This window comes from Pseudonaja textilis, chromosome 16 (genome assembly GCF_049901715.1).
Source record: "Pseudonaja textilis isolate UNSWEBS1 chromosome 16, rPseTex1.2, whole genome shotgun sequence".
NCBI lineage: Eukaryota > Metazoa > Chordata > Lepidosauria > Squamata > Elapidae > Pseudonaja > Pseudonaja textilis.
This window is the reverse complement of record NC_142005.1, coordinates 2,626,778-2,653,748: the sequence shown is the minus strand read 5'-3', so window position 1 is coordinate 2,653,748 and position 26,971 is coordinate 2,626,778. Positions and strand designations below refer to the sequence as shown.

General features: G+C 54.5%; 1 protein-coding gene across 1 annotated transcript in view; it reads left to right on the top strand.

Moving 5' to 3' along the window:
- Window positions 1–26,553, top strand: part of LMNA (lamin A/C) — a 41,541-nt gene extending 14,988 nt beyond the window's left edge. The window contains exons 2-12 of the mRNA XM_026717641.2: window positions 13,854–14,010; window positions 16,828–16,953; window positions 18,139–18,309; window positions 18,579–18,704; window positions 19,486–19,706; window positions 20,020–20,230; window positions 21,941–22,048; window positions 22,208–22,327; window positions 23,069–23,161; window positions 24,637–24,885; window positions 26,230–26,553. Coding sequence (XP_026573426.1) covers window positions 13,854–14,010; window positions 16,828–16,953; window positions 18,139–18,309; window positions 18,579–18,704; window positions 19,486–19,706; window positions 20,020–20,230; window positions 21,941–22,048; window positions 22,208–22,327; window positions 23,069–23,161; window positions 24,637–24,885; window positions 26,230–26,256 — 1,609 coding nt within the window. The 3' untranslated portion in view covers window positions 26,257–26,553. The remainder of the gene's footprint in view (window positions 1–13,853; window positions 14,011–16,827; window positions 16,954–18,138; window positions 18,310–18,578; window positions 18,705–19,485; window positions 19,707–20,019; window positions 20,231–21,940; window positions 22,049–22,207; window positions 22,328–23,068; window positions 23,162–24,636; window positions 24,886–26,229) is intronic.
- Window positions 26,554–26,971: the final 418 nt, after the last annotated feature.

The window sequence follows — 26,971 nt, the reverse complement described above, 5'->3', positions numbered from 1 at the left end:
GGGGAACCTCTGTGCTAGAAGGTGAAATCTGCTTGCACTTTACAGAGGCTGTGCAAAGCAGGCGAAAGAGGCGTGCTGGCCTCTAGGTGTTAAACCGCCATCTCGCAGCCCCCCCGCCCCCCCACCGTGGCGGCTTCCTGGCGGCCTGGCTGATCCCGTGCAGGCAACCTTGGACCAGCCCCAGCATGTGCAGGACGAAGGAGCAGCCGAGGGGGCTTGGCAGCAGACAGCAGCTGCCTGGGACACGTGGAGGAAGCCGCTGGCCGGTGCCAGGGCCCGGGGAGAGGCTTCTCAAGTATTTTGCACCTTCTAATAGTTAACCTCTTTCTCTTTCAAGTCGGGGAGGAGAATGGAGAGATTATGTTTGTTTGTAATGCTGAATAAACGGTAATTTATGAGGTGGAGCGCTCGGGTGTGGCTGTTTACCCTGAAAACAGTTTTTTAAACCAATAAACGGAGGATTTAATCTTTCTGCTTGAGGCGCAAGGCTGGGGACTCCACAAATGCTTCACAGGATATTCTTCCAAATCAACTCTTAAGATGCCTGGACTACAACTCCCAGAATCCACCACCCGGCATGAAGTCCGGGCATCTTAAAGTTGGCATGCTTGGGAAAGACTGCTCTAAGTTGAAACGAACGAAGCGTCCCCGTTTTTCTTCGGTAACTTAAAGGAGAGAGGAATTTCGAGCGTTGGCCACGAATTCGCTTACCCCCCCTTTCAGTGGATTTGCCGGGCAAGGGAGCAGCCGGTCCTTTGCTGGATCTGGCTTAGTCCTTAAGCCCTTGCAAGTCACAAGCTCCGGAAGGAACGATGTAAATTGGGGTGGGGGGGCGGGGAGAAAGGAGCCCCTTGGGCAGGGCTCTCCAACCGTGGCCACTTTAAACCCGGCGGACTTCAACTCCCGCGATTCCCAAAGCTGACCGGGAGTTGAAGTCCGCCAGGCTTCAAGTGGCCACGGTTGGAGACCCCTGCTCTAAACCAGTCTCCCTCAACTTTGGCTACTTGGAAGATATGTGGACTTCAACTCCCAGAACACCCCCTCCCCCCCCCGCCCAGCCAAGGTTGAGAAAAAGGGGGAAGCTGGCTGGGGAATTCTGGGAGTTGAAGTCCTCCAGGCTTAAAGCTGCTAAGGTTGGAGACCCCTGCCCTAGCGGGGAGGCAGCTGAAGTCTCGTGAAGAGCCAGGCTCAGACCGGACGGAGCAGCAGCTGCCGGCCTCCCAAACCCACCCAATGGATCTGTTTCTCCCCTCCCTCCCCTCCCCTCCCCACCCCCGCCCTTCGGCGCAGGGCAGCCCTTGACGTCAACCACAGCCAGGAAGAAAACCCGGCTTTGTCTACCCTCTTTGGCAGGAGCTTCTGCCCTGAATGCTTGCCTGGTGGCCATCACGCTCTGCCCCCCAAAAGAGGCCTTGCAGTCACGCTGCGGGGAAAGAAAGCAGGGTGGGGTCTCCATGGGAAGGCAAGGGGAACGTGACCTTCCTCTCTCCCGGGAGAGGGCTGGGCTCCTGCTGAGGAACAAGGCATCGGCATTGCCTGGAGGGTTTTGGGCCTCCTCGGGAGTTGGCACCAGGTTGGTCCACGCCCAGCTCCTTGGCCAAGACCGGGGACTGAGTCACTGGACAAAAACACGGTCCAGAGGAAACGTGCTCTGGAAGACCCTCCAGCGGAGGAAACGGGCAGCCCAACCAATCCTCCCTCGGGGTTTTCTCTCGCCAAGGGACTGGCGTTGGTTTCTTCAGGCCTGGAGAAGGTTCATCAGTCGCGCTTTCGGGAAAGGAAGGCGGGTCTGGCAGTAGAACAGCATTGAAAGGGACCTTGGAGGTCTTCTAGTCCAACCCCCTGCTCAAGCAGGAGACCCGGTACCGTTCCGGCCAAAGGGCCGTCCAGTTTCTTCAGCCATCGTTTCTTCCACCCTTCGCTTTAGGCAAACGAACTGCGGGCTACCCTGAACCTTTAGGTGAGGGAGCCTTTTCTTAACTTAAATGACTTTTCTTAACATAAATTTTAAAAAAACAACAACCCTCCTCCCTCTTTTCAGCTAAATTCCTGTGAATTTGGGTTTTTTTTTTTTTTTTTGCATCAAGGCAGATGTTTTTATTCTTCTGCTAGGTTTTTTTTGCTTGCTTTTTATTTTTATTTTATTTTTTTGCGGATCTAAAATAGTGACACACTCTTCCCCCAAGATACATTATTTGCCGTCTTTCCTTAGTGAAGTTGCTATTTCCCCAGATAAAAGGGGGAAGAGGAATCCTGTCTCTGTGCTGTAGCTTTTATGTCACCATTCAGCCAACAAAGAAAGAAAGAAGGAAACAAACGGAAAGAATTTCCTGGATTGGACCGAACTCTGGGCGGAGCCGATCCTCGGGGACTCTCTCTCGCCACAGGCTCCCCTGGTCCGTATCCTTGGGATGCAAAGGTAGACTGCTTCAGAATAGGGAGGTTCTGTTTTGGTGCCTCAAGCCTGCCGCGTTGCACGGTTTTTTTTTTAGAGGTGCCAGCTTTGGAAACGGAGTCTGTGAAACCATTTTTCCATGTTGCCTTTCAAACATGCAGCTGCCCCTTCTGATAAGTTGCCCTTTGATGTTCTGGGTCTTTTCTGCCTTCCTGTTTCTGTACAGCTGGCCGTCTTTGCCCCTCACTGGGCCCACCCTTCTTCGGGGGGGCTGCAGCTCTCACCCCCCCCCAGCGGCTCCTCCTTCTCCTTCTATCAAATGTCAGAAGACCTGGATGTTTTAATCAAATTCCTCCTCCTCTTCTCCTCTTCTCCTTCTCTTCCCCTTCCTCCTCTTCCTCCTCCTCCTCTTCTCTTCTCCTTCTCTTCCCCCTTCCTCCTCTTCCTCCTCTTCTCTTCTCCTTCTCCTTCCCCTTCCTCCCCTCCTCCTCCTCTCCTCTCCTCCTCCTTCTCTTCCCCCTTCCTCCCTCCTCCTCCTCCTCCTCCTCTTCTCCTTCTTCTCTTCCCCCTTCCTCCCTCCTCCTCCTCCTCCTCCTCTTCTCCTTTCTTCCCCTTCCTCCTCTTCTCCTTCTTCTCTTCCCCCTTCCTCCCTCCTCCTCCTCCTCCTCTTCTCCTTTTCTTCCCCCTTCCTCCTCTTCTCCTTCTTCTCTTCCCCTTCCTCCCTCCCTCCTCCTCCTCCTCCTCCTCTTCTCCTTCTTCTCTTCCCCTTCCTCCCTCCTCCTCTTCTTCTCCTCCTCTCCTCCTCTTCCCCTTCCTCCCTCCTCCTCTTCTCCTCTCCTCCTTCTTCTCTTCCCCCTTCCTCCCTCCTCCTCCATGAAAAAGCAGCTGTTTCTGTCAGAAAAATTCTCCCCTGTTTATTGTCAGCTAGATGAAATGCAGTGATGAAAAGTCTGTGTGTGTTGTGAGTGATGTGTTCAGACAACAGTCCTCTGCTTCTGTCTTGGAGCCAAGCTGGCTTCAGCTGCGAAGGGAGTCGGTTGCGGCGCTTCTCCCCAGTGGCCCAGACAGCAGCTGCTGCTCCCTCCCGGCTGGAGGGAAGGTGCCCTGGGCCTTTCCCAACACCGGGGACCCGAAGTCCTGCCGGGGGGAGGTTCTCCAGCCTGCCTGCACCCCAGACCAGGATTGTAGGTGAGGCGAGGCCATGCCAGGGATCTCCTGCGTGGGTCTTTTTACGGGGCAGAGAGTTTGGTCCTGGGCGACCCTCGGAACAGCAATGGACTTATATGCCGCTTCACAGTGCTTCTCAGCCCTCTCTTAAGCGGTTTAGAGAGTCAGCCTCTTGCCCCCAACAATCGGGGTCCTCGTTTTTACCCTCCTGGGAAGGACAGACCTTTGGAAGAAGGAAGGAAGGAAGGAAGGAAGGAAGGAAGGAAGGAAGGAAGGAAGGAAGGAAGGAACAATCGGGGTCCTCATTTTTACCCTCCTGGGAAGAACGGACCTTTGGAAGGAAGGAAGGAAGGAAGGAAGGAAGGAAGGAAGGAAGGAAGGAAGGAAGGAAGGAAGGAAGGAAGGAACAATCAGGGTCCTCATTTTTACCCTCCTGGGAAGGACGGACCTTTGAAGAAGAAGAAGGAAGGAAGGAAGGAAGGAAGGAAGGAAGGAAGGAAGGAAGGAAGGAACAATCGGGGTCCTCATTTTACCCTCCTGGGAAGGACAGACCTTTGGAAGAAAGAAGGAAGGAAGGAAGGAAAGGAAGGAAGGAAGGAAGGAACAATTGGGGTCCTCATTTTTACCCTCCTGGGAAGGACGGACCTTTGGAAGAAGGAAGGAAGGAAGGAAGGAAGGAAGGAAGGAAGGAAGGAAGGAAGGAAGGAAGGAAGGAACAATCAGGGTCCTCATTTTACCCTCCTGGGAAGGACGGACCTTTGGAAGAAGGAAGGAAGGAAGGAACAATCTGGGTCCGGAGGGATGGAAGGCTGAGTCAACCTTGAGCCTGGTGGGATTTGAACTGCCAAATTGCAGCCAGCCAGCAGTCAGCAGAAGGAGCCTGCAGTCCTGCCCTCTGACCACTGCGCCACCAAGCCTTGAAATGTGGGGAAAGGATCGGATGGTTTAGGAGGAAGACAACCTTGAAAGTTCGATGCCTGGAGAAGGTGGAACTGGGGAAAGGAAGAGGATGAATTAGTCACAGTACCGGCTTGTCTTCCTCCGCTTTCCTACGTCGTTGGGGAAACCCTGTCTGAAAAGGGCCTGTTTTGACTGTCTGCGCTGCGCTCTAAATCCCCGAGAGAACAGGAGTCAAAAGGCCCATTTGGGGAACGAGGGAGCCGCTTGCTCCCCGAGATTACAGGGAAATCATTTTTTTATTAACTCCCTCTCAAGCAACTCCGGGCGGCTTGCAATGGCATAAATGCCATAGCAGTAGAAAGCAAGGAGATTCTGAAAATCACAAAACGGCTTCTCCCTCGTCCCGGCCATGTCGTGCGGGGGAATTCACTGGGGAAAGAAATTATCCTTACAGTTAGGGGTGAGGGGAAACCAGGCCGCCGAAGGACACGGTGGCTGCTGGACACCCTCGGAGCTGACCCTGGCCGGAGCGGAGAAGGACTGGAGGGAGCAGTAGGGCGAGATCGGAAGACGGGGACAGTCCTGGCCCAGAGAATCGCCCAGAGCCGGACTCCGCCGAACGGATGACATTGTCATCATCAAAACAATGTGAAGATTTAAAACATTAGAACGCTGGGCATTAAACACTGAAATGAAGCATTTTAACCCAAAAGGATCCCTCTGCAGGATCCCCCTCCAGCCACCTGGAGCGGCCATGGCCCCGGGGGCTGGAGGGGCAGAAGGCTTGGCCTGCCCACTTTCCAAAGGGAGCCCCTGTGTGCCCCGCTTAGTGTGGCTTCTGAGCCCCCCAGCTCTGTGCAGGGCTGGGTCTGCCACTGCAGCCCCCACCCCACCCCCCCTTCCAGAAGGGACTCCCCCTCCCCCGAGATTTCTGCCTTCTCTTGGCCGCTTCAGCCCTGCAGCGCTTCCCATCCGCTGGAGCAGCGGCTGCCTCTGTTCCACCCCACCCCACCCTTTCGCGCCCTACGGTGGTGGCCCTCCTGCAAGAGAAGTTGTGGGACTTTGTTCAGCTTTCTGGACTCTCTTGGGGGTGGGGTGGAGGGGGTGGAGGAGGCAGAGCCCCCGGGAGGATGCAGGCCTTTCCTCAGCCCAGTTGTGGGCTGCCTGCCAGGTGCTTTCCCCAGGTGAGCAGCTTTAGGATTTCCTCCTAGCGGTGTGGATCTTTCTTCTAGGAGCCCCCAGTGCAAAAAGGGTGTGTGTGTGTGTCCTCACATGCCTGTCAAATTGTCCCCGGCCCTCAAGCCCATTGTCACTCTCCCAAAGGGCCCCTCCATGGAGTGATGCATAGCCATTTATGACCCTATTGCACAGAATCCTAGGGCAGGAAGGGGCCTTGGAGATCCTCTAGTCCAACCCCCTGCTCAAGGCAGGAAGGCCATTCCGGCAAATAGCTGCCAGACCAACCCTTCCTTGAAAACCTCCCACCATGGAGAGCACCCACCAGCCTGGGAAGGCCGGCTTCTCCACTGAGCAGCCTTCGTTGCTTTGTGCCCTACCTGGGCAGGTCGAGCCGAGAAAAGGGGCAAGAAAACGGATTTCCTGCTCTCCACCTTTAAAGAAATAGGTGGGACCTTTCGAATTTTGACTGTTTTTGCCCCAGTACGACCTGAGAGAGGATCTAATTCTCACATAGGTCTTAAAACTAGAGGAAGGAAACCGGAACGAGTCGAAAACATGTTCCTTGTTCACTTGTTGATGGGAGAAAATGTCCGGAGCTGCCGCTCTGCCTGGGCCCTGAGCGCCTCAGGAGATGCGGGGGATGGGGAGGGAAAGTCAGGCTGGACGCAGGCTGGCATTTGAGTTTCTGTCCCTCCTTCGTGCAATATTGAGCATCTTGTTTCCAGCATCTGGTCAGCTGGAAACTTAGCCGCAGACACGAACACGCATTCGTGCATTTTGCCGTTTTAACGCGGTTGCGGGGAAGGTGTGGGGCCTGTATTGGAAGTCCTCGACTTATACCCGCCTGGGATGTCTTGCTTAATGCGCAATCCCGTGATGCCTCCCTTAACAACTGCACTGCTCAGCAATGCGTTTGCCGGTCCCCGTTGTGGTAGCCTATGAGGAATGGTTGCAGTTAACCAGGGGAACAGCTCGCCACCAGAAATTGTGGGTGCTCCATCACTGGAGGTTTTTAAGAAGAGACTGGACCCGTGATGACAAACCGATGGCACGTGTGCCGGAACTGGCATGCAGAGTCATTTCTGCCGGCACACGAGCTGTCGCCTGGAGCTGATCCACTGCGCATGCGCCCCCCCCTCCAGCCAGTGGTGGGTATCTGCCACGCATGCACGGGGGAGATGCGCACACATTGCATTATGGGTACAGGCATGCACACGCACACATACACACTTTTGGCACATGACGATGAAAAAGTTAGCCATCACTGGACTGGACAGTCACTTATCTGAAATGGTATAGGTTCTGCTACTTCAGCAGGGGGCTGGACTAGTAGACCTCCAAGGTCCCTTCCAGCTCATTCCATTCTAAGGGAAGGACTAAGGGTGGCAGGATAAGATAATAAAGCACCCACAGTTGGGAGGACGCCAAAACCCAGATAAACCTCGACAAAGACAATGCGCGCTTTGCTTCCAGCCAGGTGCTGTGTGCAAACACCCTTCTTATATCCTGTTCTCGCAGCTGCAGCCCATGAAGGGGATCAGGGCCCTTTCCTCTCCCGTAAGCCACGTTGCTCCCTTCTCCGTTTCTCCCTGCATGGCCTAGGATGAAGAGCGGCTGGGCCTGGGTCTTTCTCTTTCCCTTCCCCCGTTTCCTCCACAGCCCCCAGAGCCCCACTCCCACTCCCTGTCAGCTGCTCAATCTCCCCCTCAGAGTCCGACTCCAGCGGAGGGCAGGGTGGGAAGTAACGGGTGGAAGGAAGATCATCAAAAGAGAGAAGCCACCTAGAACTAAGGAGAAATTTCCTGGCGGGACAGTTAGCCAGTGGAACTACTTGCCTGCAGAAGCTGTGGGCGCTCTGTCGCTGGAGATTTTTATGAAGAGACTGGACAGCCATTGGGCCAGAATGGTATGAGGGTTCCTGCCTTGAGGAAGGGGTTGGACTAGAAGACCTCTAAGGGTCACTCCCAACACTGCTCATATTGTCATTCTGTAAATTGGGGATTACCTGTAACCTGAAAGGGTAACCAAACCGATCGTAGCAAAGTTGCATCTTGAGTTGGGAGATCAAGCTGGAAGCGGAAAAGGCGACAGGAGGCCTGAGCTCAGATAGCCGGGTCGCTGGTGGCCCCGTCAAGGTTCATGGAGACCAGGTGTTGCTATCCGTATTCCACAAATGCATCGTGGCTCCTGTCCCGTCTATTTCACGGGCTTTAGAAAAGCAAGACTCCTTTCTGTTCAAAGCAGCGCTGGAGTTGGCTCCTCGAGGCCAGCCAGATTGAGCCTACTCACCTACGGACCAGAGGTCTCCAAACTTGGCGACTTTAAGACTTGGGGACTTCAACTCCCAGAATTCTCCAGCCAGCAAACCTCGGGGACCCTTGAAGCTCAGGAAAAGTTTGTTACCCGTTACCCGTTTATTCCGGCTTACTTTATGCAATAACAGCTGGGCACAGGGTGTGTGTGTGTGTGTGTGTGTGTGTGTGTGTGTGTGTCTTGCTGATTGGCTTAATGTGCAATCATGTGATGCAGTGCGTGCGTGCGTGCGTGTGTGTGTGTTGTCATGTAAAGACCAGCTTGCATTTTGCGACGCTGAAGTTAGGCAGGGCCGTCGGATTGTGCATGCTCCCCGTGTGCCACACCAGTGGTTTCTTTCCAGCAGCCCTCTCGGATCGTCTCCGTTTCTCTGGGAGGATCTGGTGTGTGTGTGTGTGTGTGTGTGTGTGTTTGTTTCTTCAGTGCCCACAAAATTCTGTTCTGGCAATGAGGAAAAACTCCCCCTGGAAACGGAAGCCTGGGGTTTTGCTGCGACTTGCAAAGGTTGTTGGGCATGTTTTCCCCACGTTTCTTCCTGGCTTTGAGGAGCGGAACGGATGAGTCAGAGGATGTCGGGCAGCAGAGCTCCCTTTCTTTTCCAGAGGGCCCAACAGGGTTTCTGCTGCCTGTCCAGTTTTGACGACTACGATCCCCCAAAAGATGCTGAAACGTTAGAAAGTCTGCAGAGAAGATGATTTAAGGGGCTGGGGGCTAAAACATAGGAGGCAGGGCTGCTGGTCTAGTGAAGAGAAAGGCCAGGGGTGACACGATAGCTGCATTCCAGTATTTGAGGGGCTGCCCCAAAGAAGAGGAAGGGGCGGGGGGTCAAGCTATTCTCCAAAGCAGCGGTCGCCAACCAACGGGCTGGGGACCACCGGTGGTCCGTGAGAAAATTTTGGTGGTCCACAGAGAAAGGTCCCCCCCAAAAGCAATTAATCCAGGCTGCACAGGAACACAAGATCATGCCACCCACATGGCCTGTGGGAACACAAGGCTTGCATTGTACACAACATGAGGTAGTGAGGGGAGGGGGGAAAGGGTGGAGGGGGGGGACTTGCCCCACTCGCCCCACGTGCCTGGCCTGGCCACTGGGCTGCTTCTTTCTGCTGCTTTCTTCTAAAAAGTCTTCCTTTCTCTCCCCCAAACTCCGCCAGAAATGAGTCTTTGGGACCCTGCAAGGCCTTTCCTGCTCCAAGAGGCTGTGCCGGCAAAGACTCATTTCTGGCGGAGTTTGGGGGAGAGAAAGAAAGACTTCTGCGGCTTCTGCTGCTTTCCTTGCATGAAGCCAAAAGTCTCTCTCTGTCTCTCTCCCCCTGAGAACGGAGCTGGAGACGGAATCCTGTGATCCCAAATAAAGAATGATCGATCGATAGGAAACCGGGGTGGGGAATTTTCCTGCAGACTTTTGGGCGGTTTTCCCAGGGTCTCTGGTCTGCGGGATTTAAAATTAGGAGTTTGCTGGTCCCTGAGGTCCAAAAGGTAGATGACCCCTGCTCCAAAGCACCCTGAAGGCAGGACAAGAAGCAAGAAGCAACGGATGGAAACTTACCAAGGACCTGGAATTAAGGAGAGACATTTCCTGACAGAACAATTCACTAGTGGAACAGCCTCCAGAAGTTGTCGAGGCTCCATCGCTGGAGGTTTTCAAGAATTGACTGGACAGCTATTTGTACGGGATGGGTGCAGGGTCTCCTATTTGTGTAGGGTGTTGGACTAGAAGATCTCCAAGGCCCCTTCTAACTCTGCTATTCTGTTGTTCCCTTTCTGGCAATCCCAAAGCAGCCCTTTAGGAGTTTGGGTGTTGTGAGAATGGGGCTTTCTGTCTGGTTTCGTGCCAGCTTTGCAAGGAAGTTTCCCAAACCCAAAATAGAAAGTCGTTTTTCCCACCTCCTTTGAAAAGCCTCGTGACAATAAAAATGAATCACTCGGAGATTCCACTTCCTGGGGCGGGGCGGGGCGGGGAGCGGGGAGGAAATCCCAATTCTGGCCGAGGGGAACCGTGACTGGGATGTGTTGCTGTGGTGGTGTTTCTGAAAAACAGCCCCAAGGTCTCCTTGGCAACCTCTCTTGTTGGCATCTCGGTCCCCATCCCTGTTTCTGGCAAAGCAGCTCTGTGTGAGGAGGAGGAGGAGGAGGAGTCATGAGGACTAGAAGCGCCACTTTGCTTTTGCGACCCAGAGCCCAGGATTCTCACAGAGTGGGCAGGACGACTGCACAGATCCCCGAGAAGGAAAAGGAGAACGTTGAGGCTGCCTCTTAGTCTGTTGTGTTAAAAAGAGTCGGGTGTCAATGCTTTTCTTTCTCTCCCCGCCAACCTTTTATCCTACGGTTTTTCCTCTTCCCTTTTTCCTCCTTTACTTTCCCACTATTGTCATTTTTATTTGTATCTTATATTTTGATAGGCCAATGAAAAATTTGGAAGCATAGAAAGGAAAAAATAGATGCCCTCAAGGATGCCCTGTGGCCTTTGGGCCCTTCAGTGCCCGTGCCAGCAGCAGCTGTTCCTTGCAATTGCTTGCTTGTGAGAAGTGGAAGAAAACTCAGCCCACGGGGAATGGGTGTGTGTGTGTGTGTGTGTGTGTGTGTGTTTGTGTGTTGCTTTCAGATTCGTCTTTCTAGTAATTGGTTCTGGTGAGCGTAATTTGTAACGCCGAGTTTTCATATTCCGTTACATCTTGCAAGGCCAATATGAAATCAGAAACACGCGGGCACTCACCTGTTTCAACAACTTGGCATGTGGCCACCTGCTTAACATTGAACATTGAACATTTTCACCTCTTGGAAGGAGACTGGCGCACCGGCCGTCCTCGCCTGCCGGCTTCAGCTGAGCTGTTTTTGGCCACGGATCGGTTCCCAGAACCACAAACCCCTGCATTAAATTGCCCCGCCAGCCCCCCACTTTCCAAGTGATTGAATATCACCCCGATTCCGTCCTGGACCATCCGTGTTGCCGAAAGCTTCCCTTGGCTCGTCCCTCTGGGCTCCCTGGACTCGGTGCAGCTGGCATCATCCTAGGACCGTGATGGGGAACCTATGGCACGCAGAGCCCTCACTCTGGGCGTGTGAGCTGTCGGCCCAGGGCACACACACGGGAGTTGCACGCTCAGGGGCGGGGTGCATGCGTGTGGGTCTTGTGCACATGCACAGGGGGGCGCACATGCATGGGGGTGAGGCGCATGTGCGGAGCGCGCATGTGCATTTTGGAGGTGCACGTGTGCGCTTTGGGCACTTGGTGCCAAAAAGGCCTTGGTGCCATCACTGTCCCAGGACCTGCATGGCACCGGCCTTCCTGCTGCAGACTTTGCCAAATTCAAGTCCAAACCGAACCCCTTCGGTCAAAATCTGTGGAGCTGAAGCGGGAAGGAAGACCCTTGTCCAAGGCTGCAGGGCGGTCGGTGCCAGCCGAAAGAGGCGAAGCGGTTTCCAAAACGCAGAGACCGTTTGCACGTGGCCAACGATGGGCAGTCCTCCACGTACGACCACAGCTGAGCTCAAAAGGTCTGTTGCTAAGTGAGACCATGGTTTGGCCCCATTGGATGACGTCCCTTGCCACCGTTGTTAAAGTGAATCGTTGCAGTTTGTTAGGTTAATCCCACGGTCGTTAAGTGAACCTGGGTTTGCTTGCCAGAAGGTCGCAAAAGAGGGCAACGGGACTGCTGGGACACTGGAACCATCCTAAGTACATGCCAGTTGCCAAGCGTTGGCATTGTGACCTCGTGTCCATGGGGACGATGCTGCCAGGGTCATAGATGTGAAAAAAGAAAAAAGGCTGTTAAGCCCCGTTTTCTAGTGCTGGGGCAACTTTGAACAGTCTCTAAACGAGTGGCTGTAAGTCGAGGGGTGCCTGTATTCTCTCCCCCCCGCTCCCCCCGCTACCGGGTGAGCCGGCGGTGCCTTTGGAGCCGCCGCCCTTGTAGTGTCTGGTTGCCTCTGGTTGTCTTGTCCACGGAGAATAGGAAGGCAGCCGAGTAGTGGAAACTTGGATCCGAGCTCTGACAAACATGCCGGTTTTTCCTTCCCTTGTCTCGATACGCGTTCCCTCTCCTTCCTAAATTAAAACCAAATGAAAGTTGTTGTTTTTTTAACAAATGGGGGCCCTGTGGCTGGCACCCTGCCTCTTGGGTTGAATGGAGAGGGAGGGAGGGAGGGGCTACATAGGGGCCCACGCCCTCTTTCCTGCTGGGTTCACTGGGCCCCACCCAGGGAGACCCCCCCCCTCCCTGCCAGCCGTTTGCCCCAACGCCTGGCCACTGGGGGTCCGTAGCCCAGCCCGGGAGGAGGAGGAGAAAGCAGCCTGCGGGGCCCACCGCAATGTGGACATTCCCCTCCGTTGTGCTGCGTAAAACGCAGCCAGTGTTTTTTGCAAGCCGACCCGCACGACAACCTCCCATCTGGCTTCGTAGTTTTTTCTGTGGGTGCACCACCCCCTCACCCAGGATCCGGGGCTGAGTTTAAGCATTCTGGAGCAGGGCTCTCAACCGCCAGAAGTCCACAAGTCTTAAAAGTTGCCAAGGTCGGAGTCCCCTGTTCTGGAGCCTGGCGTGGACGGGTCGTTTTTTTATCGCTGCGTTTCTATCCTGCGTGACTTTTCCCGTCTCCAGACAGTTGATGTAATCAAACGTTCGGCCTGTTTAATGCCGCTATAAATACACTGATGTTCTGCCTGAGGGTGAGCGTAGCTGAACGATGCCAGGCAGGATAGACCCGTGAGGGCGAACCTATGGCACGCGTGCCGGAAGTGGGAGGTCACCCAGAAGAGCCCCACTGCGCATGCGCGTGCCCCCCTCGCCAGCCAGCTGATTGCTGGGTATCTGCTGTGCATGCGTGGGGGGGTAGATGCACGCAGAGGAGATGCGCAGAGGCATGTGCCGTGCCGGGGGGGAGTGCGTGCCACATGCACAGAGGTGTGCGGGCGGTTCATGCCTGCATGTGCAGAGGCGCGTGGCACGCATGTGCAGGGGGGCAAAGGGAGTCGCGCACGCATTGCATCACGGGCCTGGCATGCACGCCCTCTTAGCACGCAACGTTCACCATCACTGGGATAGAGCCCGGTGTTCCTCAACCTTGGCCTTGTAGCTAAGCTCCCGGGTCTTCTGCCCGTGAAAATCCTCGATTGGAGAACGTGATTGAGGACACCCAGCCTGTGAACGTACGATTTATGACGCACTCGGGGGGCGGGGGGGGGGGGGAAAACAGATAACTGTAAATTACATGTGCCAGAGTTGGCCTCATACAGGTACCCAGTTCTGAAGGCATCTCAATAGCATTTGTCGGGTTGTTAGCAACTGAGCCAGATTTGCTTTTGATCCGTTTCTTCCCCTTCCTGGGGAGGGAGCCCAAATAGCCGGTCCCACAGGTGAAAGGTGGCCCTTCTCTGGATGGGGCATCGATTGCTTTAAGAGTTTGGTCCAAACTAATTCAAAGTTTCTGCTTCTTCAAGCCTGAATTCACCTTGATTCCTAGAATCGGTTGCCTCCAGGTGGCGCCCACAAGATCTTAGGCAATGATCAGCACCGCCAGATGGGGGCGCCAGGTTCCCAGAAAACGCAGTTCTACTCACACACGAACCTGTCATGGTTTACTTAGCGATTGAGTGAATGAATGAATTTCTTTTATTGGCCACGTGTGATTAAACACGGAAGGAATTTGTCTTGGTGCAGATGCTCTCAGTGTACATAAGAAAAGAAACCCTTAATGATATTCATAGGGTACCAATAAGCAAGCCAAGAGTTGCTGCGATGCGTGAGTGGAGTCATTCTCTGTATCTCTGGGCCTGGGTTCCAATTCTGGTTAATGTTCTGGTGCCTCTGAGTCATGTTCCCTTGGGGATCTTGGGGATCAAAGTCCCCCTTGGAAGGCTGCTTCCTCCTGACCCCATTGCTGCATCTTCTCGGTCCAGGAACGCCAAGAAGGAAGGAGACCTGCTCGCCGCCCAGGCCCGCCTGAAGGATGTGGAGGCTCTGCTCAACTCCAAAGAGGCTGCGCTCACCACGGCCTTGGGCGAGAAGCGCAACGTGGAGGCCGAAGTCCGTGACCTCAGAGGCCAGCTGGCCAAGGTAGGCCGGGCACCCCTGCGAGGGTCCCCGACAGTCCCCAACGGCTCTGCTCCTGGGGGGCCCTTGAGATTTGGAGGGGCCCTGTTTCTCCTCCGTCCCGGGTCCATCTCTGGACTACCAGTCCCAAAGGATACCGGGAGGATTGCGTTTGTAAGGTAGACGGTGCCTGTCAATGTCCCCTTGTGCGGGAGGGGAGGGGTCCTTCTGCTAGGCGACCACCCCTCCGTTCACTGACCACGTCCTTCATGGGCCAGCTCCCGTTCCTGCACACTGCCCACCAAGGCCAAGAAAGGGGGCAGAGCCAGGGTTAACGGGTGGCCCTTATTAGGCTTCCAAAACTGGAGGCAGAACCGGGTGTTAAATTTGCACCTGGTTTGCCGAACCGGTATTTGAACCCACTGGCTGGGTTCCCCTCCCCCCCCCGGAGTCTCTGCGTGGCCCATTTTCGATGCAGGAAGGTGCAGGGTCCCCCCTTCTCCCTGCCTTTCCCACTTACGTCCACCCTGCACCCTCTGTGGGTCGGCAAAGCTCATCTCTGCAGGATGGAAGTTGGGAAGCAAACTGACCCCTCCGTTCACTGACCTTTAAGAGGAACTGGGTGTGGGGACTCTTGCTCCCATCATCCCCAGCCATGGATAGGCCTCCCTGACCATTCTCTGTTTGTCTGTTTGCTTCTATAATTTTATTTCTTTCTATCCTGCCTTCGTTGTTATTATAAAACAACTCAAATTGGCCAAGAGACCAAATTACTCCTCCTTCCTATTTTTCCCAGCACAACAACCCTGCAAGGTGGGCTGGGCTGAGAGAGAAGGACCAGCCCCAAAGTCACCCAGCCAACTTTCATGCTGAAGGTCAGACTAGAATTCCCAGTCTCCCTGGTGATTGGACCACAGGCACCCAATCAGCTTTCATGCTTAAGACAGGACTAGAACTCCCAGTCTCCTGGTGATTGGCCCAAAGGTTCCCAGGGGCTTTTGTGCCTAAGGCGGGACTAGAACTCCCCGTCTCCTGGTGATTGGCCCAAAGGTTCCCAGGGGCTTTTGTGCCTAAGGCGGGACTAGAACTCCCCGTCTCCTGGTGATTGGCCCAAAGGTTCCCAGGGGCTTTTGTGCCTAAGGCGGGACTAGAACTCCCCGTCTCCTGGTGATTGGCCCAAAGGTTCCCAGCCGGCTTTCACGCCCAAGGCGGGACTAGAACTCCCAGCTTCCTGGTTGCTAGTCTGGTGCCTTCACCACCTGATGAAGCTGGCTTTCCTTCTACTTTAGACCCTCTAAAGTCCAGAGGTTTTTTCACTCCCTGCAGCCTCTAAGAACAGGGGTGTCCAAGTGGATTTCTTTAGGGCCGGATCAGCACTGTAGTTCTCCTCTACGGGCTGGCAGGTGCGGGGAGGCGGGTCAGACAGGGTGGACGCCTCCTGCAGCGCTCTGCCAGCTGAAAACGGGTTGTGGGGGAGCCTCGCACGGGCCTTTTTGGGGCAGCAGAGGCACCACGGGCCGGTCCTTTGGTATTTCCAGGTGGGCCAGATTTAAGCTCGAGTTTGACACCCCTTCTCTAAGGGGACGGCAGGCCTTGATGGGGAGGAGCTTCCATTAGGATTGACGGCTTCTGAACGCCAGGCCTTTACTTGGGGGAAGGTAGTTTAAGAGGATCGGGCTCACACACACACACACACACACACACACACACACACACACACACACACACACACGCACATACACCCCTTGACGTTTCTGGCTTCTGAACTCCAGGCTTTACTTGGGGGAAGGTAGCTTAAGAGGATCGGGCTCACACCCACACACCCACACACATGCACACTCACACCCCTGATGTTTCTGGGAGCATGGAGCAGCTGGGGGTGTGGCAGGCACATTGGGCATCGAGGGGTCTAGAGCAGGGGCCTCCGACCGTGGCCCCTTTAAGACTGCTGGACTTCAACTCCCAGAATTCCTCAGCCAGCAGATCTGGGAGTTGAAGTCCACCAGTCTTAAAGGGGCCACGATCGGAGGGCCCGGCAGTGGTGGCGAACCTTTTCAGCACCCAGTGCCCAAACCAGAATGTGTGTGCATGTCCGCGTGCCGGAGGGCCAGAAAACCGAAGCCCAGCTGGCCGGTTTGCACATGCCTGCTTTTATGGCATTTTGGGGGGCAGTTTTTGTCCATTTGGAGGCTGTTTTTCAGGCTGAAAACAGCCCCAAAGATGGCCAAAAAACACCCCAGAAAACCCCCCCTGAAATGGCCTGGAAATGACCGGAAAACGGCCTGGTTTTGGAGACCCCCTGGCTGGCACACATGTGCATGTCAGAGGCCAGAAGAGAGGCTGGCCCAGGGAGAAGGTTCTGCTTTCCACCTCTGGCCCGAGAGAGCCCCCACTGCGAATGTGTGCGCGGCGCCCACCAGCCGGCTGTCGGCTATCTGATGCGCATGCGTGGGGGGGTAGACGTGCACGCATGAGCAGAGGCACGCGCCACGCTGGGAGGGGGTTGTGTGCACATGCACAGAGGGGTGTGGCGGCGGTGGTGGTGTTACGCATGGAAGCACAGAGGCGCGCGGTGCGCAGGGGGCAGGGGGAGTCACGTGCTCAGGGCGTCATGGGTCAGGCAGACAGGCGCATGCGCGCACACTTTTGGCACGCAGTGTGGAAGAGGTTCGCCCTCCCCGGTCTAGAGAGGCGCCTGGGAGAGGCAGACGTCGTGCGCCTGGCCTGGCCAGAGCCGCCTCCTGCAACGTGCCCCTCCCCCGGCCAGGCGGCCAGAGGGCCTGGGGCCAGTCGCTGTCCCTTCCAGGGCGTGACGGGGGTCCCCCGTTTGTCCCCCTGCAGTTGGAGACGGCCTTGGCCGACGTCAAGAAGCAGCTGCAGGACGAAATGCTGCGGCGGGTGGATGCAGAGAACAGGCTGCAGACCCTGAAGGAGGAGTTGGACTTCCAGAAGAACATCTACAGCGAGGTGAGTCCCGGAAGGGGCCCCTTAGAGGCCATCCAGCCCAGCCCCGTCTAGGGCAGGGATCCTGCTCCGTCTCGGCTCGGGAAGGGACTCTGCTGCTTCATGGCTCGGAGGGCCGGGAATTCCTCCTTACTTGGAGTTGGGGGTCTCTCTCCGTAAAAGCCCCCTCCCAAATTCTGAAATAAATTTAATTATGAAGTTTCGTCATAGAATAAAGATAGAGAGAAAAAGGAAAAGTTAGAAAAGGAAAAGATGGAGACCGACACCTTTTTTTTTCTTTCAATACAGCCAGTCCTAGATTTACAGCGGTTCATTTAGCGACCGTTCAAAATTTACAACGGCACTGAAAAAAGGTGGTTTGTGACTGTGCTTCCCCTGTACGGTGGCTGCGGCATCCCCGGGGCCGCCACTTTGGCAACCCTTCTGACGCGCAAAGTCCAAGGCAGATTCACTTAACGACCATGTTGTTAAATAGTGAAGGGAATTCGCTTAACGACCATGGCAAGAAAGGTCAAAAATGGGCCAAATTCACTTCACAAATGTTTCCCTTAGCAAGAGAAATTTTGGGCTGAATTGTTGGCCGTAAGTCGAGGAATGTCTGTACAGTGGCATGCAACTCCGCCCCCCCCACCGCTTTACGTTTCACAATGTTTCAAGTAACAATAACTACTAATTAATCTTCCAAGCCCAAATGGCGAAACTTGAACTCGCCACCCTGACTTGGGGCAGGCAGCCGGCCCAGCAAAAATCTAACTGGAGTCAATAATCGAATTGTTGACTCTGGGCTATGGAGGTGTCCCATTGGAGGATATGAATTACAATACACCCAGGGGGTGAGGGGGAAAACCAGGGTCAAGAGGGACAATGAATGACGTGCCTCAGAGTCAGCTCCACCCAGGCAGTGCTGGCATGTTAACTCCCAATAAATCCTTTGGAAGTTTTGGAAGTTTGGCTCGAGACTCAGGATTTAAATGGGGGTAACGGCCGGAATCCCAGTGTAAGACATCCTCTTGCAGCCTCTTCTCCCCACGTCTGGAAACGGCCCCCCCAGAGGAGCCGCTGGATGGCGGGGGCTGCAGGTTGGGGCTGGGGGGGGGGACACGACGGGTCACAGTCGGGAGGGGGGCTGTCGTGCCTTCTTGACAGTCCTGGGACACCCTGCTCACCCGCTGCCCCCTCCCCCCGCAGGAGCTCCGTGAGACCAAGCGCCGCCACGAGACGCGCCTGGTGGAGATCGACAACGGGCGCCAGCGCGAGTTCGAGAACAAGCTGGCCGACGCGCTGCAGGACCTCCGTGGGCAGCACGAGGCCCAGGTCAAGCTCTACAAGGACGAGCTGGAGAAGACCTACGCGGCCAAGGTAGCGCCCCTGGGCGGGGGGGGTGGACTCCCGCTCCCGCCATCCCCAAAAGCCGGCCCGCTTCTGCTGCCCCCTCCCTTCCGGGGGCTCTGGAGCGCAGAGAAGCCGGCCGGCTCTCCCTCATTGCAGCCTTCGGAGGAGGTCGGCCCTTCAGGTGGGGGGAGCTGGGGCAGAGGGGGGCCTTGCCAGCTCTTGGCCTTGGGGGCAGCCTTGAGGACCAGCGCCTTAGCAATGCGCCAACCTCCCGAGCGGCTTCTCCTCCTTTGCAGCTGGAGAACGCCAAGCAGTCGGCCGAGCGGAACAGCAACATGGCCGGGGCGGCTCACGAGGAGCTTCAGCAGACCCGGATCCGCATCGACAGCCTCTCCGCCCAGCTCAGCCAGCTGCAGAAGCAGGTAGGGGGCCCGGCGGAGGGGCGGGGGGAGGGGCCAACGGTCTCCAGGTGGGGAAATCGGCCCCTTTGGCTCCGTGAGCAGGAAAAGGCCGGTCCAGGCGCTCCGACTCGCTTTGGGGTGCCTGTTTGTGGGTCCCCCTGGGAAGATTTGGGGGTCCAGGCCATGGCTGTTCCATGTTAGGGTGGCCCTGGGATAAAAAAAGACGGAGGAGCCGTCCTCACCCTTACGACGGTTGAGGTGTCCCTGCCGTCCCATGATCCAAATTGGGCGCTGGGCAACCGGCGTGGATCTACCATGGTGGCAGCTTCCTGGGGTCCCCGATCACCCTGGGGGAACCTTCCTGGCTGGCTTCCAGCAAAGCAGTCAATGGGGGAAGTCCCGCTTCCCTTCATGACTACACGCTTCACTTAACGACCGTGGCAATTTGCCTTTTTAACCAAAAAGCTGGATAAAATCAGGCAACAGACAGAACGGTCGTAAGTGGAGCAACATCCCGTCGGCCGCCTTACAGGCCCCCCCTCCCTCTGCTGTCCCCTCCCTGAGGGAGGAACGTCGCAGCTTTGCAAGCTGGCAAGCGGGGGCACTTCCCCCTTGCAATCTTTTTTGGGGGGGATCAAGGACGGGATGTATCTTTGGGCAGCCCTGCTGTAGGAGGAGACCCCGCCCTTTTGGATCGGGTGAAAAGGGATTGGGGTGAGCTGGGGGAGGGGTCCTCTCGCCCCTCCCCCCATCCAGGCCCTCAGCCCCTCTCTTGCCTTCCCCACCCCACCCCGCACCCCAGTTGGCGGCCAAGGAGGCGAAGCTGCGGGACCTGGAGGACGCCCTGGCCAGGGAGCGGGATACCAGCCGCCGCATCCTGGCGGACAAGGAGCGGGAGATGGCCGAGATGCGGGCCCGCATGCAGCAGCAGCTGGACGAGTACCAGGAGCTGCTGGACATCAAGTTGGCCCTGGACATGGAGATCAACGCCTACCGCAAACTCCTGGAGGGCGAGGAGGAGAGGTGGGGGCGGCGGCCTGGCCCTGCTTGGCCGGCGAAGCTGGGCAGGCCAGTCTGGGACCTTCAGGGGCGGCCCCGGAGGGTCTGCGGGGAAGAGGTCCCCTCCCTCCTCGGGCATCAGTAGACAGACCGCGATCCGGTTCAGACTTGGGCAGGTCGGGGGGGGGGTGTTGCCCGGCTGCCCCTCCTTTGGGGGTGAGGCTTCGGGGGCCCGTTTAGCCCCGCTTGACTTGGGCCCTTCCTGGGCACGGCGGGGGCGGGGGCACTGGCTCTCTGGGGACAGCGCGGGTGCATCCCTTCCGTCTCTCCCCCCCAGGTTGCGCCTCTCTCCCAGCCCCTCCTCCCAGAAGAGCGGCTCTCGCATCCGCGTCTCTTCCTCCGGGCAAAGCTCCACCAAGAAAAGGAAGCTGGAGGACGGCGAGAGCCGAACCAGCTTCTCCCAGCATGCCCGGACCAGCGGCCGCGTGGCCGTGGAGGAGGTGGACCTGGAGGGCAAGTTTGTCCGGCTGAGGAATAAGTCCAATGAGGTGGGTGTGCCAAGGAGGGCGGAGGAAGCCCTTTGCCCCTGGGGGGGTGGGGGGCCCCCAAAGGATCCGGGCCCCGGGGGGCCTGCAAGAGGCGGCCGCCGTGCCTTTGTGGGTGCAGCCCCCGCCTCTTTTGAAGGTGGCCCCCAAAACGCAGGATGGGATGGGAGAGGGAGGGGAGGGCAGCTGTGCTAAGAACAGCCAATGCCAATCTAGCTCGGAGGGGGTGTGATGGCTGGATTTTGGCTGTAGCCAAAGGCGCTGGCAGGATCCAGGCTGCCTTCCCTGCTTCCGAGCGCCGGCGTTGGCTTTGTGGTGGCTCCCCATGGAGTCTCTCTGGCATCTGGTCAACAGGGATGCAGAACGTTTTTATTTATAACTTTATTGAACGTTTGGAGAAGCAACATAAAAGGATCTTCAAACTTGACAGCTTTAAGGCTGGTGGACTTCAACTCCCAGAATTCCTGAGCTAAGGTGACTGGAGGAGGAGGAATTCTGGGAGTTGAAGTCCACCAGCCTTAAAGCTGTCAAGTTTGAAGACTCCTGATCTGTCATCTATCTATCTATCTATCTATCTATCTATCTATCTATCTATCTATCTATCTATCTATTTATCTATCATCTATCTATACATCTATCTATCTATCTATCTGTCTGTCTATCTATCTATCTATCTATCTATCTATCTATCATTATCTATCGTTATCTATCATCTATCTGTCTATCTTACCTCTTTTTTTTCAAAAAAGTTTTTAATTTTTTAATTTTACAAATCTCTTTACATGGACAATGTGGTTCCAGATTATAACACTTGTACATAATCATACTTTCATTTCCACCAATCTTATATACTATCATCTCATATCATTGTCCGTTTCACTCGTCTTTAAGTTTCCATTTCATATTTCAATTCATTCATTCAATATCAATATCTTTTCATCCACATATAAGATTCCCAGTTCTTTATCCCCTATTATTTCCATGTTCAGCTTACCGCCTATTTTATTCAACATTACACATCGTTGTTATCCTAAAGTTTTCCTAGGCCAATTATATAATCAACAATCTAGAAAGAATAAAATAAAAACCAATATGTTTAGGATCCACATGGTATATCCCTTCAATCTCTCTGATTTAATAATTCATTCCCCAACTTTAAACATATTAACATTAAATAATCAACTGTATATTTTAAAACATATATATTTTACGGTATCCTCCGTGAAGTTGCTAAAACAGCTTCTTAATATATCTCATTTTTAATCCTCCAATATAAGGGTTCAGAACAGCATAATTCACACACAATTTTATATATATCCAGTATATAGTTACATAATCCTAAAATAATTTCCAGCAATTTTAAACTAAGTGCCAGTATGCATTCCCATGTGAAATCCCCCTTATATAACCCCTAACCCTATTTAATCCTATCTATCGATTTCTATCTAATCTGTCTATCTACTCATCCATTATCTTTGCGTCTGTCTGTCTGTCTGTCTGTTTGAATTGGTCAAACAAAAACGAGAACAGAATAAAAGAATAAAAGTGCAATGCTGGGGACAAAAGGCATGTTAGTGCACTTAAACGTTCACTCCCTCTACTAACCCCTTAATCGCCTTCCTGCCCGCCCCCCCAGCCCACCTGGCATCTCTTGGGCCCTCTAAGCCCCTGTAGATGCCAGCACCACGTCTCCTCTTTTTGTGCCCGCCTCAGGACCAGTCGCTGGGAAACTGGCAGATCAAGCGCCAGAATGGAGAAGACGCCCCCATAAGCTACAGGTTCCCTCCTAAATTCACCTTGAAGGCCAACCAGCTGGTCACGGTGAGCAGCAATGGTGGGTGGGCTTGGCGGGCAGGAGCAGTTGGGGGTCCCAGGATGGGGGAGGCGAGATGCCAGGAGGAGCCCCGTCCCGTCCCGCCCCTCTGGCGCCTGTGCCCTGAAAGCGGGATCAGCCTCCTCTTCTCTTCCTTCTCCTGCAAGATCTGGGCTGCGGGTGCGGGGGTGTCCCACAACCCCCCCACGGACATGGTCTGGAAGAACCAAAGCTCCTGGGGCTCCGGCGACAGCCTGCGCACGGCCCTGCTCACCTCCAGTGGAGAGGTAAGGCGGGCGGGATTCAGGGCTGAGCGGGCGGGAAGACCCCACCGCAAAGGGGTAGAACTTGCCATTGGAAAAGGAGACAAGACCCTATTCAGCTAATTCAATTAACTTAACTCTGGATTGTGCAATTAATCACTCTGTCCAGACTGACCCTGGACAGCCTCCAAATGCAATAAAATGCAATCAAAACAGAGTTAGAACAACCATTAGAAATATAGGAGGAATTATAATTACAAAAATAAATAGATGGTTATGGCTGCATAATTGTAAAATGGCTGGGGAGGGGCTAGCTCCCCTTTGACCCCCTCAGTTGCCTCTTTTCCTCATCAGAGGAGGGGCCACCTCCCCCTAATTTTGTTGCCCCAAAAATGCCCCTTCCCCCTAAATAAATTCTGGAAATCCAGATGATGCCTTTGTGACTCTTTCGATTCCCGTTTAATTTTGAAACAATTCAGAGCCCGTCAAAACAATCACAGCAAGGGGGAGGCGGCACATGGGACCCCTTGGATGAACAAGGGGTGGGGGGGCTGTCAGCGGACACATCCTGGCCCTTTTCTTGGTGCCAGTGGGGGAGGGGCTTTCCTCTCCTGGTACGGGGAAGCGCAGTTGAGGGCGCCAAGGCCGAGCCCCTCTTCCTGTCTGCTTGCTTTCCTGGCGGTTTCCCTCCCAAATGCTCCTGAGCCGGGGTGGACCAGAATCAGCCCTCCCCCGTTTCTCCCTCCCCCCCCTCCCTCCCTGCAGGAGGTGGCCATGCGGAAGTTGGTGCGCACAATTGTTGTCAATGATGAGGAGGAAGAGGATGATGAGGACGGCATCCATGGCCACCATCACCATGTGAGTTATTTGGGGCGGGCGGTGGGGAGGCCTCTGCCCACCTCCTGAGGGCTGGGTTCAAATGGGGAACAAACATAATTCAGCAGCACTTGGGGTGGGTTTTCGAAAATGCAAACGGCTTTGGTTGTGGGGCAAGGATGTCAGGGTGGTGATTCAAGAGCTGAGCAGCTGTTACAATGATGGAATGCGAGACAGGAAGGTTTTTTGGGTTGATATCACTTTAAGAGCTGTAATAATAATAAGATGCCCTGTTGGGGTGTGTCTTTCTCTCTCCGTGTGCTTCCCTGCTGCAATGGCTGATTGCGGTTTGTTTGAGGTCTGACTAAAGTATGGGCGTATGTATATATTCGTTGTAGATAAAACCACTACTTAGATACAGACCTCCCACGGGAGAAATTCTTCCTCCGAAGCTGATTTTTTGTAAAATCAGGCTCTGCAGAGAATTTGTTGTCTTCGTTAGTCTGCAACTGAGATTAAGATTGCATTCGGAGGATAAAGAAAGACTTCCCCCTCCAAAAAATAGCAATGAAAGCAAGCATGCATGTGAAATAATCCTCAGTGTTTATAAATTAATTATTCTCAGGTGTACAAATTGAAATCTTTATACCAATAAAGGCGGATATTGGTAGCTCAGAGTTGAAGCGAAGGGTCCTTGGTGTGTTCTCTGAGCTTGCTGGCTTTCTTGCAGATATTTCTTCTGAAATATCTATATACCCCTTCTTGTTTTAACAAAATGACAGAGAATGTTAGTAAAAGCCAGTACTTATTTATTTACCGTTGGTTTTATTCATTAAATGCACATGCCACCCGTGTCACTGACTCAGTCGCTGTCCCTTTGCAGGGAGCGTGGGTGGAAATGATACTAGGGGAACTCGGGACGGAATCTTCCCAGCATCCACAGCCGCTTAAAAAAACACAAAATAAACATCTCTTAATCTGAACCTGAAATCGGAATAACAGAAGCGTCGCCTTTGTGTGTATCGGACACTTCAGACCACGTTGGAAATCCAGTTTAATATTCAGCTGCATTTAACAGGCCTGTGGATTGAACAAGCCTGTTAAAGAGAAAAATGTGTTTAGCTTCAATCCAGATGTAATCTTTTATTCCTGGAATAAAATCAATGTAACGTATATTCTACCCTGGGCCATTTTTTTAAAAGAAGTCATCGTGGGTTCCAGAGTCCCAGACAAGCCAGAGTCAAAAGAGTCGCAAGATAGGAATCTGATAGAAGGAGCATTTTTAGCTCAGGGTTGACCTGTGGGGGTCCTTGGAGCTCTTGGGGGCAGATGTTTCACAACCCAACTGGGTAACATCTTCAGTGTGCTGACGAAGTTGCCTAGTTTGGTAATAAAACATCCAAGTTCACAGAGCGCCAAGGACCCCACAGGGACGAATCCAGCACCTCCAGCCCAGATGGGGTCTCGGCCCGGATGGTGCCAAGCGTTGCTTCTTCCCTGCTTCCTTCCTTCTGCAGAGCCACTGCAGCGGCAGCGGAGATCCGGGCGAGTACAACCTGCGCTCCCGCACGGTGTTGTGTGGGACGTGCGGGCAGCCGGCAGAGAAGTCCTCCGGGGCCACGAATGTGGGCACCAGCACCATGTCTACCGGCTCCTCCTCCTCCAGCCTGACCATCACGCGCAGCTACCGCAGCGGAGGCACCAACCTCGGGGAGAGCCTCCTGCCCCGCTCTTACATCCTGGGCAGCTCCACCCCACGCCAGCAGGTCAGTGCCAGCGGGCAGGTGGGACCCTGGGCCGGAGGCGGCGGCTTTGTGGTGGGAGCCCTCCAACTGGGAGTGGCCCTCCTTCCTCCTCCTCCTCCCGTTGCTGGGGAGGGCATGACGCTTATGACGGTGTGTCGGGGCTTTAAGGCGCTTCCAGGCCGGCAGAGAGTTGGCAGAGCTTCCTGTGCCACACAGGGCTCCTCGGCCAGGGCATTTTGGATTGGTGGGGGCAAGAAAGCCTGGGATGGTCCCCACTGAAACCCTGACAGGCTGCATTCGGTGGTGCGGTGGTGGGAGTGCAGTACTGCAAGCTACTTCTGCTGACTGCCAGGTGCCTCTGCAACTTGGCAGGTCAAATCCCACCAGGCTCCAGGTTGACTCAGCCTTCCGTCCTTCCGAGGTGGGTAAAAGGAGGACCCAGACTGTTGCGGGAGGGCGAGAGGCTGACTCTGTAAACCTCTGGAAAGCACCATGAGAAGTCTAAGGGCGATTGCTATTCTGGCTTTGCAAAGTTCACATGAGAGCAATCGGCTGCAGTTGGCTTTGTGCCCTGGGGGGCATGTCCGGTCTGGCACGGTATATGGCCTGCTGCTTGAACAGGGGTTGGACTAGAAGACCTCCGAGCGCCCTTCCAGCCCCCCGTGTTTGTATGAAACCCTCTTGGGGGTGGTTGGAACAAGGGAGGTAACAGTTTGGGTATCGTGTCTCGCCCCCTGTGGAACATCGCCCACGGACCCCCATCCCTGCCCCCCCCCCCGCAAATGTAAGTGGCCCTTTGCAGGGCCTGCTCGGTGGCTGCACTGGAGTGGGTGGGGGGGGGCTGTCAAAGATGCCCCTGAGCTGGGGCACTTTTTGTGCAGAAAACTTTGCACTTTGGAAAATCGTTTCGATGGCTGCCTCCCCCTGTTCCTCCCTGGCGTTTGGGAACTTGTGCCCATTTTGGGTCACACTGATCAATTGGGGTGCAGAAATGGGGCCGGAGTGAGATTCGAGCACACCCAAAGAGAGGCTTAGCTGGGAGGGGAGGCCCTGTTTTTCCTCTGGGGCAGGCGGGTCCCTGTGTCCCTGCCCCGTAAGCATTTGGACCGGCAGCCACCAGTCGCTGGCCGGTATTTTGAGGGAGGCCCGATTCTAGATCGGCCCTGAATTTGGAATTAAGGAGAAATTCCCTGATCGGGAGAGCGATTAGTCAGTGCTCCATCAAGCCCCGGACGGCCATTGGCGTGGAATGGTAGAGGATCTCCTGCTCGGTCAGGGGGGGTTGGTCTAGATGACCTCTGGGGGTCCCTTCCAGCTCTGTAAGTCTGTCTTCTCTCTCTCTCTCTCTCCCCCCACCCCGCTTAGGTTCCTTCCAACTGCAGCATCATGTAACCGTCCGACGTTCCCCGACATGCACTCAACGCTTCATGAAGCTCTCTATCCTTAACACGCTCAGAAAAAAAAAAAGAGGAAACCATTTTTTTAAAAAAAGTTATTTTCTATGCAAGAATTTATACTTTATTATATATATATATATCTCTATATATCTCTCTCTATATAAATACGCTAAAGATGCTTCAGGGTTTTTTAAGGGGGTTTGGGGAGGTCTTTTTTTTTTTTTTCTACCGCGAAAGTTTAAAAGGAGCCCTGCCAAAGAGGTTGCGATGTATGGCTGCCAAAAAGAGAAAAGTAGTCCTGGAATTTTAATGTTTTCCTTCCGGTAAGGGGGGAGCGTGCAAAAAGGCATGGTACGTGCGTACGTGTGTGTGTGTGTGTACGTGTGTGTGTGTCCATGTGTGTGTGTGTGTGTGTCCTTGAATACCAAAGCTTTCTTTTTGAAAAACGAAAGAGAAAAAAAAAATATCTCAAAAGGTTTTTTTCTTCCGTCTGGGCCAGAGTTTGTCAACTTCATTAACTTTAAGATGGGTGGACTTCAACTCCCAGAATTCCCCAGCCAGCTCCGCCCCCCATCTTAAAGTTGCAGAGGTTGTGAAACGCTGCTCCAGGGTAAACTCCTTAAACGTGTTGCACTTAACTATCTCCCTGTGAGGGGTGTTGACCACTAACTAACTCGGCTTAACTCCTGCCTTGGCTCCCCAGCGATCCA